This window comes from Mobula hypostoma, chromosome 15 (assembly GCF_963921235.1).
Source record: "Mobula hypostoma chromosome 15, sMobHyp1.1, whole genome shotgun sequence".
In the NCBI taxonomy this organism is placed as follows: Eukaryota; Metazoa; Chordata; class Chondrichthyes; order Myliobatiformes; family Myliobatidae; genus Mobula; species Mobula hypostoma.
In genome coordinates this window covers 72,028,064-72,047,929 of record NC_086111.1, presented here as the reverse complement: position 1 = coordinate 72,047,929, position 19,866 = coordinate 72,028,064, and the positions used below count along the sequence as shown (strand labels likewise).

The following is a 19,866-nucleotide window of genomic DNA, read 5'->3' as shown; positions in this document are numbered from 1 at the left end:
GAACCCTGAAGTCCCTCACCACCAAATTCAGGAACAGCTACTTTCCTACAGTCATTGTGTTCTCAAACTGACCTGCACAATTCTAGTCCTAACTCATTTACGAAATTCTACTGACTTTCTCTATGATCTTGTCTCTGTTGGTGTTTTATTTTGCACTGACGTCTTGTTTTTGCAGTCTTTTTTTCTTCACTCTCTTGTATAATTTGTGTTGTATGTTGTCTGAACCTACCTATATGACTGATGCTGCTTCAGGCAAGTTTTTCATTGTACCTGTACCTCACTGAACTAGTGCACATGACAGTAGACTTGACTTGATTCAAAACCAGCCCCTCACTGGACAGAGCATGGTGGCAACAGTTGTTATATTAGAGCCAGATGGGGTGGCTGCCGTGAGCACTGGAGAGAAACCTTTGAAGTGAAAACACTGTAATTATATGAAACATTTGCAAAGGCATCTATTTTCTTGTTTTCTTCTCCCACCCAACATGTTCGTGATTTATTGTCTGCTCTAAATGTTTCTCATGTTTTTTCAGGCCTAAGGATTAAAGAGACAAAGGAAGTTTATGAAGGCGAGGTCACAGAACTGACCCCTTGTGAGACTGAAAATCCCATGGGTGGTTATGGAAAGACAGTCAGCCACGTTATCATTGGGTTAAAGACAGCAAAGGGCACAAAACAACTGAAGGTATGGAAAATTGTTCGTGATTGTGTTGATAGTCCTTCTGTTTTGGCAAGGGATAATAACATTCAAAGAAGAGACCATTCAACATTTTCCAGCAATCAGCAAAGAATTTCAGAGAAATTCCTTTGAATAATGTCACTAAGCTATTTGACAGCCATTCAAAAATTTCAGACTGGCCCTCAGAATGCTATTTTTGTCTTTTCAAACTTGGCTATAAGTTGCTTGTCACGGAGTCTTGCGCACAGAATTGGGCCCTTCGGCCCACCGTATACGTACCAAACTTTTGGCCCACATGCACCATTCTGTTTGCCTGCATTACGTCCGTATCCTTCTAAGCCTTGCCTACAGGGAAACACTTAAACATAGTGCAGTCTCAAATTGGAGGTGGGCTGATTGGATGCAGCTGCTAAGGAAAAAATTACAACTGAGCATTTTAAAGTCAAGGTAGTAAGATCCAGTCAATATGATGCTCAGCGTTAGTCTCTGTCAAGGTTGCAGCTCAGGCATAGTTGTGTTTTTTGTAATATAGTTTTTGAGGATCATAGGATGTATTTGGGGACAGGATGGGAGGGGGGAAGGAATGGAGTATGTTTTGCTGTTGTTGCTTCGTATATTCTGATATATTGGTTCTGCAGAGCATGGTGGGCATGCTATGTTGGCGCTGGAACATGTGCCATCTGCAGGCTGCTGCAACACACCCTTAGGTGTGTTAGCTGTTAATGCAAATTGCACATTTCACTGTAAGTCTGATAAATACATTTGTAGCTCAGAGGTCACTTATACCTATAAGGGTAAGAATCAAAGACAGTAAGATTAAGGAACTTTGTTTTACAAAGGAATTGAGAAATAGAAGGAAACAAGCATCAAGTACTGGCAACCCCAGCATTACAACTGTTCAGGTTACAAGAAAATGCCCTTGCAGAATGCCCAAACCACCACCCAAGATTTTGAGATACAAAATAAAATATGCTCTCGCATAATTTTATTTGGGGATGGGAAGGTAAGTACTTTTCAGCTTTTGTTTCTTGATTTGTGTAGATGACATGACTTCACTCAAAGGTTCAAAGGTCAAATTTAATGTCAGAGAAATGTACAAGATACATCCTGAAATGCTTTTTCTTCGCAAACATCCACAAAAACAGAGAAGTGCCCCAAAGGATGAATGGAAGTTAAATGTGAGAACCCCGAAGCCCCCCCCCCACGCACGTATGCAGCGGCGAGCAACAATTCCCCCCCTCCCCATGGCAAAAAAAAAGCGCACCCGCTACTGAGCACAGGCATGAGCTAAGCGATAGCAAAGACACAGACGAAAGTCACCCCAAAGGCTTCGCATTTCATCAGACATTCGACAACCCACGGGTTTTCTCTCCCTGGCAAGGGAGAGGGAGGTGTCCCCTATTTTCACAGTGAGCGGGAGTCATAACAACAACCCGCTGGTTTACGATGTTAAAAGTCAGTTTCATTACTTTTTTTGAACTCTGTGTCCAAAGATCGCAAAGACCTTGGGTCTTCGGGCCCACGGCGAAAGATTTTCCGGCCTTCCCAATGACACACAAGTCTCCTGCCATGACACTAACCCTCGATCCGCCCATCTCCAGAACCCTGAGATCTTACGTTTCCGAACACGATCGAGACTCTCAGACCAAACCCTTGGCATGTCAAATAACGGCCAGTCATGGAACTCCGAGAGCAGGTCCCATTCTCGCAAAGAACCGAAGCCTGTGTGTAACTCCAGGTCAGGGTCTTCAAAAGAACCCTAATCAGGAAAAATAAAGATATTAAAGGGGGAAATAGAGCTGTTTCTGAAGATGCAAGCAAAGGAGTGGCTATTAGGTGCCATTATCCCTCCTAAGCTCTGTAATAATGCTATTTTCTCTGAACTCTCTGTAACACAGGAGTCGCCTGTATTTACATTTATTTTCTACTGTCTTATATGACATATAGGAAAAAGGAAGAAATTAGGCAGGCAAGAAGAGGCTATTAAATTACCTTATCAAATAAGAATAAGGGAAATCCTAAAGTCTTTTATGGGTCTATTCAAAGCAAAGAGGTAGGAAAGAAAGAGGTGCTTGTCTCAAGGTCTGCAAGGATATTCAGTGTATGGAGCTAGGGGGTTATGAGTGAGGGCCACAATGAACACTGCTTCATCTTCGCCAGGGAGGGGAAAGTGGAGGATGAGGAAGTACATGGATGTTCTGAAACATGTGTTTATTAGCAAAGAGTAAATGTTAGCAATATTTCTGCATATTATGGTGGATAAACCTCCAGGTCCTGATAGGATCTATTCTAGGGTACTACATGAAGTGAAAGAGATCGTTGGGGCACTAAAAAAGATATTTGCACCTTCATTAGCCAGAGGTGAAAGTACAGAGAACTGGAGGATAAATAATACATTCAAAAAGGACAGTCGAGATACTACCAGGAAACTACAGGCAGCTCAGCCTTGGATCAATAGTGGGGAAATTACCAGAAAAAAAAATCTAAGAGACAGAATTTGTTCACTTGAAAAGATGGACTGATCAGGAGGAGTCAACATTCGTTTCTTTGCAGGGGGATTCCTGCCTCGTGAATCTGAAGATTTTTGAGGGAATAACTTATAACAGTGTGGTTATATTTACGTGGACTTCAGTGCTTTTGACAAAGTCCCACAAGGCTGTCTGATCCAGAATGTTAGGATACATGGTATCTAAGGTGTTTTGGCAAACTGAAACCAAAATTGACTTGGTGGTAGGAGGTTGAGGTAACAGTTGAAGGATGTTTTACTGACTGAAACCCTGTAACCAGTGGTATACCACAGGGATCAGTACTGATGTAGGTGGACTGATTCGTAGGTTTGCTAATGACACAAAAGAATCGGTGGGGTCATGGGCAGTGAAGAACGCTGTGAAAAGATAAAGCGAGACACAAACTAAATGGAAAGTTGAGAGGAGCTGAACTGGAATTTAATCCAAACAAGTGTGCAATAATATATTTGATGTCCCAACATGTTAACAGGACATGTACAGTAAATAGAGGCAGAAGTGTTGATGTACAGAGGGGCTTGGGTGCAAGATAACCGCTTCCAGAAAATGGCAGCACACTTTGATAGGGTAGCAAAGTGGACATTCAGCATGCTTGCCTTCACAGGCTGAGACATTGAGAATAAAACTTGGAATTTTGTATTTCAGCTACTGGTTAGACCACACTTGGAGTATTGTGTACTTTTCTCAGAACTATAGAAAGGATGTGAAAGCTTTAGAAAGAGTGGCAAAGTGATTTACCAGGATGTTGCTTTAAATGGAGGACTATAATAATAAGGAGACCCTGGAGGGCTGAGTTTATTCTCAATGGAATGAGGGAGGCTGAGGGTGACCTTTTAGAGGTTTACAGAATTGAGGGGCATTGATAGAATAGCTAATCTTTTTCTTTGTTGGGACAGGGAGTCCAACATCAGAGGGTAAAGGTTTAAGATGAGGGGAAAGATTTAAAGGGAGTCTGATGTTAAAGTCCCCCCTCCCCCCACTGGATGGTGTTTATAAGGAACATCCAGTCTGTCAGGAAGTAGTGAAGACATACTGTTAACAATGTTTAAGAGACATTTAGCCAGGTTCTTGGATAGGAAGGGAGAAGAGCAATAATATTCTAATGTGGGAAAATAGGATTAGTGAGGGTTGGCATGGACAAGTTGGGCCAAAGGGCCTGTTGCCATATTGTACAACTCTCTCTGTTATTCCTCTGTACCATTTCCTCTGGTTGGAAATATCAGCCAATCCCTGTGTGTGTGTGTGTGTGTGTGTATAAAAATATAATCTACCTTCAAATCTCTTTTTAAAACTCCTCTACACCTTAAACCTATGCACTCTTGTTCTGATGCACCAACCATGGGGGAAAAAGACTCTGCATATCTAACCATCCAGTTGATCAGGTTGAGTTTTGTGCATGGTTAACCATGGCGAGCATTTTTGCACATTTTGTTTTAATCTTCAGCGACTCTCTTTTGTGTAATAGTGTTATGTGTGGTGCCTTTCAGCTTGATCCCAGTATCTATGAGAGTCTACAGAAGGAGCGCGTTGAAGTTGGAGATGTGATTTATATTGAAGCAAATAGCGGAGCCGTGAAGGTAAATTTTCCAAATTTTAACCGGATCAAGTTGTTAACACAGCTTCTATGCAACTTCATTCTAGGTAGTTTATTATAGGAGGGAAAATTCCACATTTTAAATGTTGAATAGGTTTTGTGAAAATGTCAGAGGATTAAAAACCTGTGGGGAGTTTGAAAGTTGTGTACAAGCTGTAGGTATTCATTTATGTGTCTATGAATGTTTAATAAAACTAATACACTGCTTCTGCTTAACTTTGTTTGGACATGAAGGGCTTTAAGAGCATTGTAGTTCAATTCCAAGCAAAATAAATGAGAAACCTTTTCTTTACTGGAAATGCGAAAGAAACAGTGAGAATTGCTTGAAGTAGTGCTAAAAGGATGTGAGACAGTAGCTGCACTTCACTTCCAAATCTGTGTTAAACACTGACAATTAACTTCTGTTATTGGATTACTGTTTGCCCCTAAATGTATCTTAAATATAAACAAAACAGAATGATTCTAACTGTTGTTTAGGTGCTTGAAACTTATACAGTTTACAGCCATGTCCTTCCTGGACTGTTGATCTGTAAAACACAGCCGGCTGAGAAGATTCTAAAATGCTAACAATTCCAGCAATTAATGTTAAATTTAGTTTATTTAAAATAAAACAAGACAATCCTTGATGGTGTAGTGATGATAGAATGGGTAAGTTGAAATATCAGCTTCACTGCCTGATCTTGGGAACAGATCATTAGGGATTCTAAATTTAGTCTTGCTTCCCCAGAGAGGGAGGAAAATCAGCCAGGTTCCTTGCCATTAATATGGTGATCCTTGATGTACAAGTATGTAGAGCACAGCTGCAAAAGAGAGCTTGCTTGCAATCTTAACACGATAGTCTGCCGGTGTGCACTGTCTGGTATTAATACATGAAAGGTGTTTGCTAAAGGGTCACCACTACAAGTGGAGTAACACTCAAAATTCTGCATGCACTCAGCAGGTCGGGCAGCATCTATGGAGAGGAATAAAAAGTCAAAGTTTCAGGCCAAGATCCTTCAAGAGTCTTGGATTTCCAGCATATGCAGAATCGTTTGTGTTTACCAGTGCAAGTGGAGCCTATATTCCAATAGGCTGCAGTTGAAATATAGGGAGACAAGAAGGGAGAAAATTGGCAAAAAGAAATGCAGTAATCTAGTGTGTTGATCCTTTAATCTATTCATTACTAAGTCAGTAGGTTCTATCCATGAGAGCTTTAAATGATTATGAAAAGTTGCTAAGCATTTTATCAGCACAAGTTAACACATGCTGAGCCATCCAGCTGCAAAGTGACCCTAACATGTTTACTGAACTGTGGTTAATGTTATCTGTTGTATGGGATCCTTTAGTAAGAATAGCAAATTTAGAGGTACGGTGAAAAAGACCAATTTGCTGGAAAGTTAAGTTGCTTTTGGCAAGAATCGAGGTGGACAGGTGGGCTGCCTTTGCTTGCCAAAAACAAGGGAGACAGTTGCAGTCTGTTGACAAAGGCCTGTCAATCCCATAATTGTGCATTGGGGCCTCCCCAGCTGCCTTTCTTTGAATCTTATTTGGAAAGAGAGTTGATAGTGCACCTGTTGTATTCCCCCACCCCCCCCACTGCACCCCTCCTCGGACATCACAGAGGCAAGGCAGGTGTGATACATATGCCACGGAATTTGACCTTGAAGCTGAAGAGTATGTTCCACTGCCAAAGGGCGATGTTCACAAGAAGAAAGAAATCATACAGGACGTGACATTGCATGATCTAGATATTGCCAATGCAAGACCACAGGTAATAAGCATAACATTATTCAGATTCACTTGAGGTGGGGTTCTCTAATGTGCAACCTGAAAATGTTTGCAGTAATAAATTCATTGCAGTTATTGCAAATGTGGGTGGGTGTTTGTGCATCAAAATAGGGCTGAAGTGCTTTCACATAAGCAGTTGATTTTCCTTGGGGAAACACACACAAAATGTTGGAGAAACTCAGCAAGTCTATGAAGGGGAATAAACAGTCAGCAGTCATCAGGACGGGAAAGGAAGGGAGCAGAAGCCAGGACAAGAAGGGTGGGCTGGGAGGAATTTCCTTAGAATTTTGTGCTTTTAGTAAAGGGGCGCCAGATTAGTGTGGTGCTTAGCACAAAGCTATTACAGGCATTCAGAGTTCAATCCCGACGCCATCCCTATGGAGTTTGTATGTTCTTGCCATGAGTACTAGGGTACTCTGGTTTCCTCCCACAGTCCATTGATGTACCAGTTAGTAGGTTAATTGGTCATTGTAAATTGGCCTGTGATTAGGCTAGGGTTAAATAGGTGGGTTGCTGGGTGGTGCAGCTTGTTGGATCATTCGGGTCTGTTCCGTGTTGCATCTCTAAATAAGTATAAAATCAGAAAACTGCGAGCCTGCTAAGAAGGTTGATCAAATTTTGGGAACATTGCTTGACAGAAGACTGCCAACTTGAGTTCTAAAAAGCCCCCTGACTTTTTTTGTACGGTGCCTGTGAGATAATTTATATCCAAATAGGCAATAAGAATCTGAATTTAACATGCCGCTCAAATGGTAGCACCACCAAGGTAAAATATCTAAGTATGAGGATAGAATATGGTCTCATCCCAGTGTGCAGTATTAACCCAGAATCTTCTAACCTAAAGCAGCAAACAATCTGCTGAAGGACACAGAAACAACAATTTCCTTCTCCCACCCAATGCACGGTTCCAGTACCTGCATTCTCTTGTGTCTCTGTTCTAACCTGAAGACCAGAATGAAACTGAATCAAACTGCCACCCCCTAGATTAACATCAGCACTCTATATTATGGAAAATAGAATACTACTGCACAGTACAGGCCTTTCAGCACATGCTGTTGTGCTGACCATTTACCCTGCTCCAAGATCAATCTAACCCTTCTCTCCTACGTAGTCCTCATTTTTCTATCATTAAGTTTCCTTAACGCCCCTAATGCCACCCCTGGGAGGGTGTTCCACATGTGTCTGCTTTGGGTAAACTGGTGAGGGCATTCAAACCAGTTCACCTGTTCAACTTGTCATCTAAGAATAATTAAATGAAGTATTATTTTGTATTGTATTGTAATGTCAGGTATGGAAATTTTCAGTTACGTAAACAATGTTAGAGTGAAACCTTTAAATTCTTAATCTTCCAACATATAAAAAAAGACAAACTGAGTAACAAATTATGTATTTAAATGAAATACATACCAATTAGTACACTAACAATAGTACATATTACTAGAAAACTGTATTACTTCCTAAGTTATCGATTGAGAAATTCATCCAGTATATGCAGTGAACAAAATCAGCGCAGACAACAAGTGCATAATTCCTAAATTCAGGCACCTTCATAATTCCTACCTTATTGAAGTGGTGAAATCCTTTCATTTTCACTTTCAGCTGTTACTGAGCAGAACAGTTCCGAATTGTCTTACTGCTTATTTCTCGCCAACTATCGGTGACAATAGTCACGACTTTTTGATCACAAGCACATGCAACTATCACTGTTTATAAATCTGTTCACTGTAAGCACAGTCTAAGGGCCACACGTGTTTGTGACTGATGCTAGTTAGAAGCTGTTTGGCAACGTTCTGTCCCAATTAAGTGACCTGATTAATCAATGACTCAAATATATATATCTTCATATATTTCCAGAGGACGAAAAATATAAGACCGTAAGATATAGGAATGGAAGTAGGCCATTCGGCCCATTGAGTCTGCTTGCCATTCAATCATGGGCTGATCCAATCCTTCCAGTCATCCCCACTTCCCTGCCTTCTCCCCATACCCTTTGACACCCTGGCTAATCAAAAACTTAATCTATCTCTGCTTCAAATGCACCCAAAAGCTGCCAGACATTCCGATACGGTAACCCTTCCGTTCCTGGAATCATTCCCGTGAATCTTTTCTGAACCCTCTCTGATGTCAGTATATCCCTTCTAAAATGAGGAACCCAAAACTGCACACAATACTCTAATTGTGGTCTCATAAGTGCCTTATAGACCCTCAAAACATCATATCCCTGCTCTTATATACGATACCTCTAGAAATGAATGCCTTCTGCACCACCAACTCAACTTGGAGGTTAACCTTTAGGGTATCCTGCACAAGGGCTCCCAAGTCCCTTTGCATCTCTGCATTTTGGATTCTCTCCCCATCTAAATAATAGTCTGCCCATTTATTTCCTCCACCAAAGTGCATGACCATACACTTTCAAACATTATATTTCATTTGCCACTTCTTTGCCCATTCCCCTAAACTATCCAAGTCTGTCTGCAGGTACTCTGTTTTCTCAACACTACGTGCTCCTCCACCTATTTTTGTATCATCGGCAAATTTAGTCACAAATCCTTTCATCCCATAGTCCAAATCATTGACATACATCAGAAAAAGCAGCTGTCCCAACACTGACCCCTGTGGAACTCCACAGGTAACTGGCAGCCAGCCAGAATAGGATCCCTTTATTCCCATCTCTGTTTTCTGCCGATCAGCCAATGCTCCACCCATGCTAGTAACTTCCCTGTAATTCCATGGGCTGTTATTTTGCTAAGCAGCCTCATGTGCAGCACTTTGTCAAAGGCCTTCTGAAAATCCAAGTACACCACATCAACTGCACCTCCTTTGTCTACCCTGCTTGTAATTTCCTCAAAAAATTGCAGTTGGTTAGTCAGGCACGATTTTCCTTTCAGGAAACCATGCTGGCTTTGGCCTATCTAGTCATGTACCTGCAGGTACTCCGTAATCTCATCCCTAACAATCGATTTCAACAACTTCCCAGCCACTGATGTCAGGTAACAGGTCTGTACTTTCCTTTCTGCTGCCTCCCACCCTTCTTAAATAGCGGAGTAACATTTGCTATTTTCCAGTCATCCAGTACAATGCCAGAATCTCATCGATTGTTGAAAGATCATTGTTAATGCCTCCACAATCTCTCCAGCTATTTCCTTCAGAACCCAAGGGTGCATTCTATCAGCTTCAGGAGATTTATCCACCCTCAGACCATTAAGCTTCCTGAGCACCTTCTCAGTCGTAATTTTCACTGCACTGGCACTCTTGAATGTCCGGTATACTGCAGTTGTCTTCCATTGTGAAGACTAATGCAAAATACACATTCAGTTCCTCTGCCATCTCTGCGTCTTTCATTACAATATCTCCAGCGTCATTTTCTATTGGTCCCATATCTAACCTCAACACTCTTTCTCCCTTACATACTTTAAAAAAGCTTTTAATATCTTCTTTGATATTAGTTGCCAGCTTCTTTTCATAATTCATCTTTTCCTTCCTAATAACCTTCTTAGTTTCCTTCTGCAAGCTTCCCAATCCTCTTTCTTCCCACTGGCTTTGGCTTCCTTGTATGCCCTCTCTTTTGCTTTTACTTTGGCTTTGACTTCACTTGTCAGGCACGGTAGTGTTCTTATTTAGAATATATGTGTGTTGTACTTCCCTCATTTTTCACAGAAACTCCAGCCGTTGCTGCTCTGCTGTCCTTCCTGCTAGTGTCTCTTTCCAGTCAACCTTGGCCAGTTCCCCTCTCATGCCATTGTAATTTCCTTTATTCCACTGAAATACTGACACATTGGAACTTAATTTCTCCTTCTCAAATTTCAAAGTGAACTCAACCATATTGCGATCACTGTTCCCTAAGGGTTCCTTAACCTTAAACTCTCTTATCACCTCTGGATCATTGCACAACACCCCATCCAGCATAGCCGATCCCTAGTGAGCTCAACAACAAGCTATGCTAAAAAGCCAACCCTTAGACATTCTACAAATTCTCTCTTTTGAGGTCCAGTACGGACCTGGTTTTCCCAATCCACTTTCATGTTAAAATCCCCAACAATTATTATGGCATTGCCTTTCTGACACACCTTTGCTATCTCCTGCTGTAATTGGTAATCCATATCCTGGCTGCTGTTTGGAGGCCTGTATACAACTGCCATTAGGGTCCTTTCACACTTGCCATATCTTAACTCAACCCATAGAGACTCTACACCTTCCAATCCTAAGTCATTCCCTTCTGATGATTTAATACACAGGGCTGCACCACCCCCTGTGCCTACTAACCTATCTTTCTGATACACCGTATATCCTTAGACATTCAATTCTCAATGGCAGCCATCCTTTAGCCAAGTTTCAGAGATGGCCACAATGTCATACTTGCCAACCTGTAGCTGAATTTCAAGATCATCCATTTTATTTCTTATGCTGTGTGCATTCAAATATAACATTTTCAGTCCAGTATTTGTTGCTTTCTGTTATAACTGCACCATGCCTCTATTGTCCTGAAACTCATCCCACTGGCTGTGATTATGCCTCATCTCCTGCCTGTCCTTTCTATCATCTCTGTTGCATGCTATCTTTGATTTATTTCTTTTTTTCCCCTTCACTCTGGTTCCCATCCCTCTGCCAAATTAGTTTAAACCCTCCCAAACAGTTCTATTAAACCTGCCTGCTGGGATATTGAACCCCTTTGGGTTCAGGTGTAACCTGTCCTTTTTGTACAGGTCGTACCTCCCCCAGAAAAGGCCCCAGTGATCCAGGAACCCAGATATAGGGGCAGAAATAGGCCACTTGCCCACTGAGTCTGCTCCGCCTTTCTATCATGGCCGACTTATCATCCCTCTCAATCCCATTCTCTTGCCTTCTCATTTAATTCTTTGACGCCATGACTGATCAAGAACCTATCAACCTCTGCTTTAAATATATCCAATGACATTGCATCCACAGTCATCTGTGGCACTGAATTCCACAGATTCGCCACCCTCTGACTGAAGAAATTCCTCCTCTGTTCTAAAGGACATACTGAGGCTGCGACATCTAGTCTTGGACAAGCTCACTATAGGAAACATCCTCTCCTTATGCACTCAGTGGCCCTTTCAATATTTGATAGTTTTCAATGAGATTCCACCCCCCCCCCTTAATTTTTCTTAACTCCAGTTACTACGAGTCCACAGCCATCAAACACTCATCATATGTTAGCTCTTTGACTCCTGGAATCATTCTTGTGAACTTCCTCTGGACCCTCTCCAATGCCGGCACATTCTTTCTTAGATAAGAGTCCCAAAACTGCCCTCAACTACTTCATATACAATCTGATTAATGCCTTGTAAAGTCCCAAGCAAAGGCTAATTTGTTTTATACATCTTGCATTTCACCCTGCAGTTTGAGAGGGAGAAGATGAAGTCAGATGTATCAGTATATCAGTGGAGTAAAGAAAATTGCTGAGGAGCTGGCCAAAGTTGATTAGAAGGGGGCACCAGCAAGGATGACAGCAGAACAGCAATGGTTATTTCTGGGAGAAATTCAGAAAGTGCAGGAAAGATGCAGAAGTATTATAAAGGGAGGATTAGGCAACCATGGCTGACAAGGGAAGTCAAAAACAGCATGTAGCAAAAGAGAGTGCGTATAATATAGCAAAAATTAGTGGGAAGTTAGAGGATTGGGAAGATTTCAAAAACCAATAGAGGGCAACTTAAAAGAGAAAAGATGAAATATGAAGGTAAGCTAGCCAGTGATATCAAAGAAGATACCAAAATATTTTTTTCTGATTATATGAAAAGTAAAAGAAGCAAAATTGGATGTTGGATCATTGGAAAATGATGCTGGAAAAGTAGTAATGGGGGACAAAGAAGTGGCAGACAAACTTAATATGTGTTTGCATCAGTCTTCATTATGGAAGACACTAGCAGTATACCAGAAATTCAGGGGTCAGAAGCAAGTGTAGTTGCTATTACTTAGGAGAAGGTGCTTGGGAAGCTGAAAGGTCTCAAAGTAGATAAGTCTCCTGGACTAGATGAACGACACCCCAGAGTTCTGTAAGAGGTAGCTAAAGAGATTGTGGAGACATTCGTAATGATCTTTCAAGTATCGTAGATTCTGGAATGGTTCTGGAGAATTGGAAATTGCAAATGTCACTCCACTGTTCAAGAAGAGAGGGAGGGAAAAGAAAGGAAATTACAGGCCAGTTAGCCTGACTTCAGTGGTTGGAAGGATGTTGAAGCCCATTATTAAAGATAAGGTTTCGGGGTACTTGAAGGCACATGATACAGGCAGCATGGTATCCTTAAGGGGAAATCCTGCCTGACAAATCTTTGGAATTTTTTGAGGAAATAACAAGCATTATAGACAAAGGAGAATCAGTGGATGTTGTTTACTTGGATATTCAGAAGGCCGTTGACAAGGTACCGCACATAAGGTTGCTTAACAAGATAAGAGCCCATGGTATTACTGCAAAGATATGAGCATGAATAGAAGATTGGCTGATTGACAGGAAGCAAAGAGTCGGAATAAAGGATTGCCTGCTGGTGACGAGTGGTATTCCACAGCGATCAGTATTGTGACTGCTTCTTTTTACATTATATTTCAACAATTTGAATGACAGAGTTGCTGGCTTTGTGGCCATGATTGCAGATGATACAAAGATGGGTCAAGGGGCAGGTAGTGTAAGAGAAAGCAGAGAGTTTGCAGAAGGGCTTTGACAGATTGGGAGAATGAACAAAGAAGTGGCAGGTGGAATATAGTATACGAAAGTGTATGGTCATGCACTTTGGTAGAAAAGGAATATGAGGAGTGTTTGATGGCTCTGGGCCATACTCACTGGAGTTTAGAGGAATGAGGGGTTCTCTTTGAAACCTATCGAAGATTGAAAGACCTAGAAACAGTGGATGTAGAGAAATTATTTCCTATAGTGGATGAGTCTAAGATCAGAGGGCACAGCCTCAGAATAGAGAGGTGTCCATTTAGAATGCAGATGAGAGGAATTTCTTTAGCCAGAGCATGGTGAATCTGTGGAATTCATTGCCCCAGGTGGTTCTTGAGGTCAAGTCATTGAGTATATTTAAAGGAGAGGTTCTTGGTTAGTTGAGGTATCAAAGGTTATAGGAAGAAGGCAGGAGAATGATGTTGAGATGGATAATAAATCGGCGATGATGGAATGGCAATGTAAAATCGATGAGCCAAGTGGCCTGATTCTGCTCCTACGTCTAAGTAGAATGAGGATTTAAGTCATTAGGTATATTTAAAGGGGATGTTGCGGGGAGAAGGCAGGAGAATGGGGTTGAGGGGGATAATAAATCAACTATGATGGAATAGTGGAGCAGACTTGATGGGTTGGATGGTTTAATTCTGCTGTTCCAGTCTCAGCCAAATTGATCTCTGTTCTTAATTTTGATTATCCAGGGTGGCCAAGATATCCTGTCCATGATGGGTCAGCTAATGAAACCAAAGAAGACAGAAATCACAGGTGTGTTTAATACAACAGATTCTGAACACTGCTCTAAGCTTGTGAATACAGTTCTCTTGAGAATCCTTAGATAACATACAGTGCTTTACAGCTTTCAGATTAAGGACATGCAGTCCTTCGTGACTTCATAGATTCTGATGTAAACAGATTTCCCCAGAATTATCTCTTTTTCAAATTTTAAGGGGAAATTGGAAAATCTATTATCTGTGACAGTAATCTATATATTAACACTACAGATTTTTTGCTCTCTCTCTCAAGTGCTGATGTCGAAGTGCACTCATTTAAAGACTGCAGGAAAATTCTAAATTTGTCTAAGCCAAGTAATGGTGCAGTGGTTGTACGTAAATGTGCTGTTAAAGTATTAAAAGCACACGTCAACATGCATTTCCTTCAAGCATCAGGAATAAGAACAGTGAGTAAGGAGGGGCTACTGAGTCCATCAAAGCTTATACCTCATGTTTGGAATGCCTTTTAAAATCTGAGTTTTTAGTTTGCTTGATAGATTATTTCCAAATCTTTAACTTGCTTTGAGTAAAGAATTTATATTAATATATCAATTTTAAAAATACTTCACACTAATTTAAATTTTCATCCTACTGGGCTAACTTACTTTGAAGTAATATTAGAATCACAAGCTCCAGCACAGAAGGAAATCACTTGTCCCATTGCGCCTGTGGCAGTGTTCACACTTCAGCTGAAGCAATTTACTCTAATCCCTTTACCGTGTATCCTTTTATTCTTCTCCTTTTCAAATACTTATCTAATTCCCTTTTAGAGATGTTATAGTTTCCGCTTCAGTAACCACTTGTGATAAAATATTTAGTGTGCCGAAAGGGGAGAACATGTGCACGTCTGTGTACCTTCTAACTTTTAATCTTTCTGGTGATGATTGTCAACTATTTACTATTGTGTATGGATGTTTTAGGTCAGGCCTCGACTCTGTCCACATCTATTTTATAGTATTTTGGCCTTCTAGTCTTCCCTGTGAAGCTATTACTTTGCACTTTGGACACACTAGTATGGACTCCATTTATCTCCTCCCTTTCTGCTTTCTTGGCCTACATTAGTGTTCCACTGCAATATGAGGACCAGATTGGATGTAGTTCACTCAAATGATAGCTGATGCCGATGAATGCATCCTCTGCCTAATAAAGCCTCTCTATGACCTTTCTGGCCTGCACTCTACCATTCTGGTATTTAATGAGCTTTCTGTTTGCTTTTTTAACTTGCTTCTGCATATTTTCTCAGCATTGAAACTGACAAATCTAATACTGTTCTCAGATTCCTTCCTGGATTTCTCTTTGCTGCTTCTGTTCTCTTAATGGTATACTATGTTGTTTAATTGTTCAATATATCAACACTTAACAGGAGTTAGTACGAGGCATCATTTGTCATTTCATTGCCCACTGAATCACCAACCTGAATCTTTCAGCAAATAATTCAACTCCGTACCTACAGCTTGTTTTCCAAATTTAACTACCCGCCGGGTTGATTTCTGTCTCTTTGTTTAAGGGCTAAAATCACCACTAAGCATTAATCTCCCCCTCCCCCTCCAACTTTCAAATCCCTTACTCACTCTTCCTTCAGTTAGTCCTGACGAAGGGTCTCGGCCTGAAACGTCGACTGCACCTCTTCCTAGAGATGCTGCCTGGCCTGCTGCGTTCACCAGCAACTTTTGTGTGTGTTACTAAGCATTAATAACTTGAGTACTTTTTCGTCACAAAACACAATTATCTAAATCAGGTCTTCTCAACCTGTGTTTGACAGACCCCTTGCTGAATGGTATTGGTCCAGGGCAGTAAAGAAGGTTGCGAGCCCCTGATCTAAGTGCATATTCTACCCTGGATTTTCATTGACTTTGCAATTATGTAAGCTCTTGATGTTTTTGCAAGGTGAGGAGCTCTGTGGCGTTCTAATAGCCTGTCATATTCTGAGATCGGCAGGATGCATAGAATCTTAGAGTTACAGCACAGAGATAAGCCCTTCAGCCCCACTCATCCATGCCACCCAAGGTGCTTGCAGTGTCCAATAACAAAATAGTGGTAGTATTTTATGCACATATTCTTCCACAATACCATTGAGGGACATGCGAAAGTAGTTCCTGATGGTTTATCACTCAACCATGGCTATACAAAGAAGACTAAACAATGGTCTTGGTTCTTTCTTCCTGAAATTAAAAGTTAACTTTCATATTGCAGACAAACTACGGGCTGAAATTAATAAGGTTGTTAATAAGTACATCGATCAAGGAATCGCCGAGTTGGTTCCAGGGGTCCTCTTCATTGATGAAGTGCCTATGCTTGACATTGAGTGCTTCACTTACTTGCACCGGGCGCTTGAATCCAGCATTGCCCCCATTGTTATTTTTGCTACAAACAGAGGAAACTGCATTATTCGGTAAGAAAACTGCAAAATGTACTTTATTATTCATAGTTTCATTAAGTTATTTGGAAATAAAAGGGGATAGATATTTATTTTCATTGTTTGACTGGTAATATGCCTGTTCTAGAAACTACCAGTTTTGCTTTGAATCAATGGAAAGAAAATTAGGGCTGTTGGAGTCAAGATTCAACCCCGGGCTATCTGCTATGGGTAAAATTAAAACTAAGAGCAGTTGAGAAAGTACACTCAGTTGTTTCTTGATCACTTCCATGTGCTAGCTTCTCTTGCTCAATCTGTACCTACATCTGTTAATTATTCTGAAACAGTTGTCAAAATTAGTCCTACATAGACACAGCAAGGAACATGTGGACTTAATGGACTAGACTGGGCCATTGTGACTCTTTGCTTCCCTGAACGGTGTTAGTGAAAATGAATGAGATTTATGACAATCCAATAATTTTGGGGTCCACTTCACCAATTACCATAACCATGATCACTCTTTATTGCACATTTGTTTGAATAGCTGAGCTTAACTTCTATAGCTGCCATGATAATATTTGAATTTGCAGCTCAGGTTTATCAGCTTCGGCCTGGGGTTCCCAACCTGGAGTCCATGGACCTCTTGGTTAACGGCAAAGCTCCTGGCATAAAACAGGTGGGGAACCTCTGGTTTAGGCCCTGGGTTACTTGTTAATGGGTGTTTTGAAGAAGCACGAGCAAGCACAATGGTGATCTACAACACTTAGCTAAAAGTTGTCAAAATCATTTATTATCACTAATATGTGTCATGAAATTTGTTGTCCAGTGGCAGTACAGTGCAATTCAATGCAAAAAGTGAGGCAGTGTTCGTCATCCATTCAGAAATCTGAGGGCAGAAGGGAAGAAGCTGTTCCTGAATCATTGAGCGTTTGTTTTCAGCCTCCTATACCTCAGCCCTGACGGTAGTAACTAGGGCATGTCCTGGATGGCGTGGATCCTTCATGATGGGTGCCGCATTCTTGAGGCACTGGCTTTTGAAGGTGTTGATGGTGGGGAGGCTATTCCCATGCTGGAGCTGGCTGCATTTACAATCCTCTGCAGCTTTGCACAGAATCCTTCTCTCTGCGATGTTAAGTTGGGGGTTGCAGTGGGAGGTTGGGGGTGAATGAAATTTTGCCAGGAGTCTGCTCCTTTACAGATAACAAAGTAGGATAGTTAATGTACTCACCAAATACAGTACATCATCTCTAAAAGATTGTACCTACGGTCCTGTAACTCACTATAAATATTCCATTAAAGATTCCTCCCACCAATTCATGCAATAAACCTTCAGCTCACAGCCTATTGACTTGAGTAAGCTGATTTGAGCAAGGAGCACCTGATCTCATTGTCTGAAAATATTTGCTTATCGATAAAGAGTTATATTTAAAGATATGTGATTATTCTGAGAAAGATTGGAGATGTCAAATGTTTGCATTGGAATTATTCCCTTACATTGGCTTTGAATGATGTTTAGACTGAGCTCTGATGACAATGGAAGTCATTAAGGTTGCTTTGGACAAATGTTTATGGTAAGCAGGAATCTAGAGCTTACAACATTAACTTGGATAGTTGGAAGTGGATTCTTTGTCCATGTACTTTGGGAAGATGTATAGTGTATCAGAAAGTAAACCAAATATCTTAATAAACTAAGCAACTTTATGAACTAACCTTGTTTAAGCTTAACTATTGGATCTAGGTTCTAGTGATAAGGCCATTAGACAGAAAAGCAAAATTAGGCTATTTGGCCCATCGAGTCTGCTCTGCCATTCAGTCATGGCTGATTTATTTTCCCATTCAACCCCATTCTTCTGCCTTCTCTCTATAAAATTGACACCTTTGCTAATCAAGAACCTATCAACCTCCTATACAAGAGCATAGAACAGTACAACACAGGAACAGTGCTGTGCCAAGCTAAAAACCCAAAAAGCAAATCAAAAACACCCAAAACCCTCCTACCTACACCATATCCATATTTCTCCATTTTCTTTGCATCCATCTGCCTATCCAAACGTCTCTTAAAAGCCTGTAATATATTTGACTATATCACCATTCCAGGCATTCACAACTCTGAGTTTAAAAAAACCTCAACCCTCACATTCCCTTGAACCTACCCTCTCACCTTCAATGCATGCCTTCTGGTATTAGACATTTCTATCCTGGGAAACAGATACTCTATATTCACTCTGTCTGTACCTCTCATAATCTTGTAAACCCCCATCAGATCTCCCCTCAGCTTCTAATGCTCCGGAGAAAACAACCAAAGCTTATCCAGCCTCTCGTGATAGCACATGCCCGCTTAGCCAGACAACATCTTGGTAAACCTCTTCCGCACCCTCCTCAAAGCCTATAGTGAAGGGACCAGAACTGTACACAATACTCCAGATGTGACCAAACCAGACTTTTATAAAGTTGCAGTATAAAGTTCTGGCTTTTGAAGTCAAGGCCTTGACTAATAAAAGCAAACATTCCACAAGCTACCTTAACCACCCTGTCGACCTGTGTAGCTATTTCAATGAGCTGTGAACTTGGGTCCCAAGGTCTTTCTGTTCAGCAACACTGATAAGGACCTTGCCCTTAACAGTTTACTGTCTCCTTGCTTTCATTCTACCAAAGTACAACACCTCACATTTATCTGTTTAAACTCCTACCATTTCTCAGCCCACATCTGCAACTGATCTAAATCGTGTTGTATTCTTTGCCAGTCTTCTACACTATCAACAATTCCACCAATCTTGGTATCATCTGCAAATTTACTAACCGCATTTTCATCCAGGTCATTTATATACATTACAAACAGCAGAGTCCCAGCACAGATCCCTGTGGAACACCACTAATTATAGACCTTCAGCTTGAATAAGTCCCTTCAACCACTATCCTCTAACTTCTATGCGAAAGCCAGATCTGAAAATGTACACAGTGATGTGACCTCCACAACCTCTGTAGCAATTAATTCCACAGATTCACCATCCTCGGGCTAAAGAAATTCTGCCTCATTCCTCATCCTTGTGTTCTGAAACAGTGCCTACTAGTCCTAGGCTTCCCCCACTATTGGAAACATCCTCTTCACCTCCACTCTATCTGGAACTTTCCATATTCAGTAGATTTCAATCAGATCCCTTTCTTATTTTCCTAAACTCGAGCATGTTCAGGCCCAGAGTCATCAAATGCTCCTAGTACTCTATGTTAACCCTTTCATTCTGGGGCTTATTCTTGTAATCCTCCTCTGGGCCCTCTCCAATGCCAGCATATCCTTTCTTGGATATGGGGTTTAAACTACTGACAATACTTCAACGGTGATGACCTGTTCAAAAACCTTGTCATCTTTAGCTTTATCTAAGTGTAATTACTTCCTATGCTGTGCAGAATTTCAGAATCAGGTTTAAAATCAGCAGCATGTGTTGTGAAATTTGTTAACTTAGTCATCAGTACAATGCAATACATGATAATGTGGAAAAAA

The 19,866-nt window shown here is 41.0% G+C and overlaps 1 protein-coding gene across 1 annotated transcript in view; it reads left to right on the top strand.

Annotated features, from left to right (window-relative positions):
- ruvbl1 (RuvB-like AAA ATPase 1) overlaps positions 1 to 19,866 on the top strand; it is an 89,436-nt gene that overhangs the window by 28,572 nt on the left and 40,998 nt on the right. Inside the window, exons 4-8 of the mRNA XM_063068245.1 lie at positions 534 to 685; positions 4,692 to 4,781; positions 6,399 to 6,548; positions 13,943 to 14,006; positions 16,205 to 16,403. Coding sequence (XP_062924315.1) covers positions 534 to 685; positions 4,692 to 4,781; positions 6,399 to 6,548; positions 13,943 to 14,006; positions 16,205 to 16,403 — 655 coding nt within the window. The remainder of the gene's footprint in view (positions 1 to 533; positions 686 to 4,691; positions 4,782 to 6,398; positions 6,549 to 13,942; positions 14,007 to 16,204; positions 16,404 to 19,866) is intronic.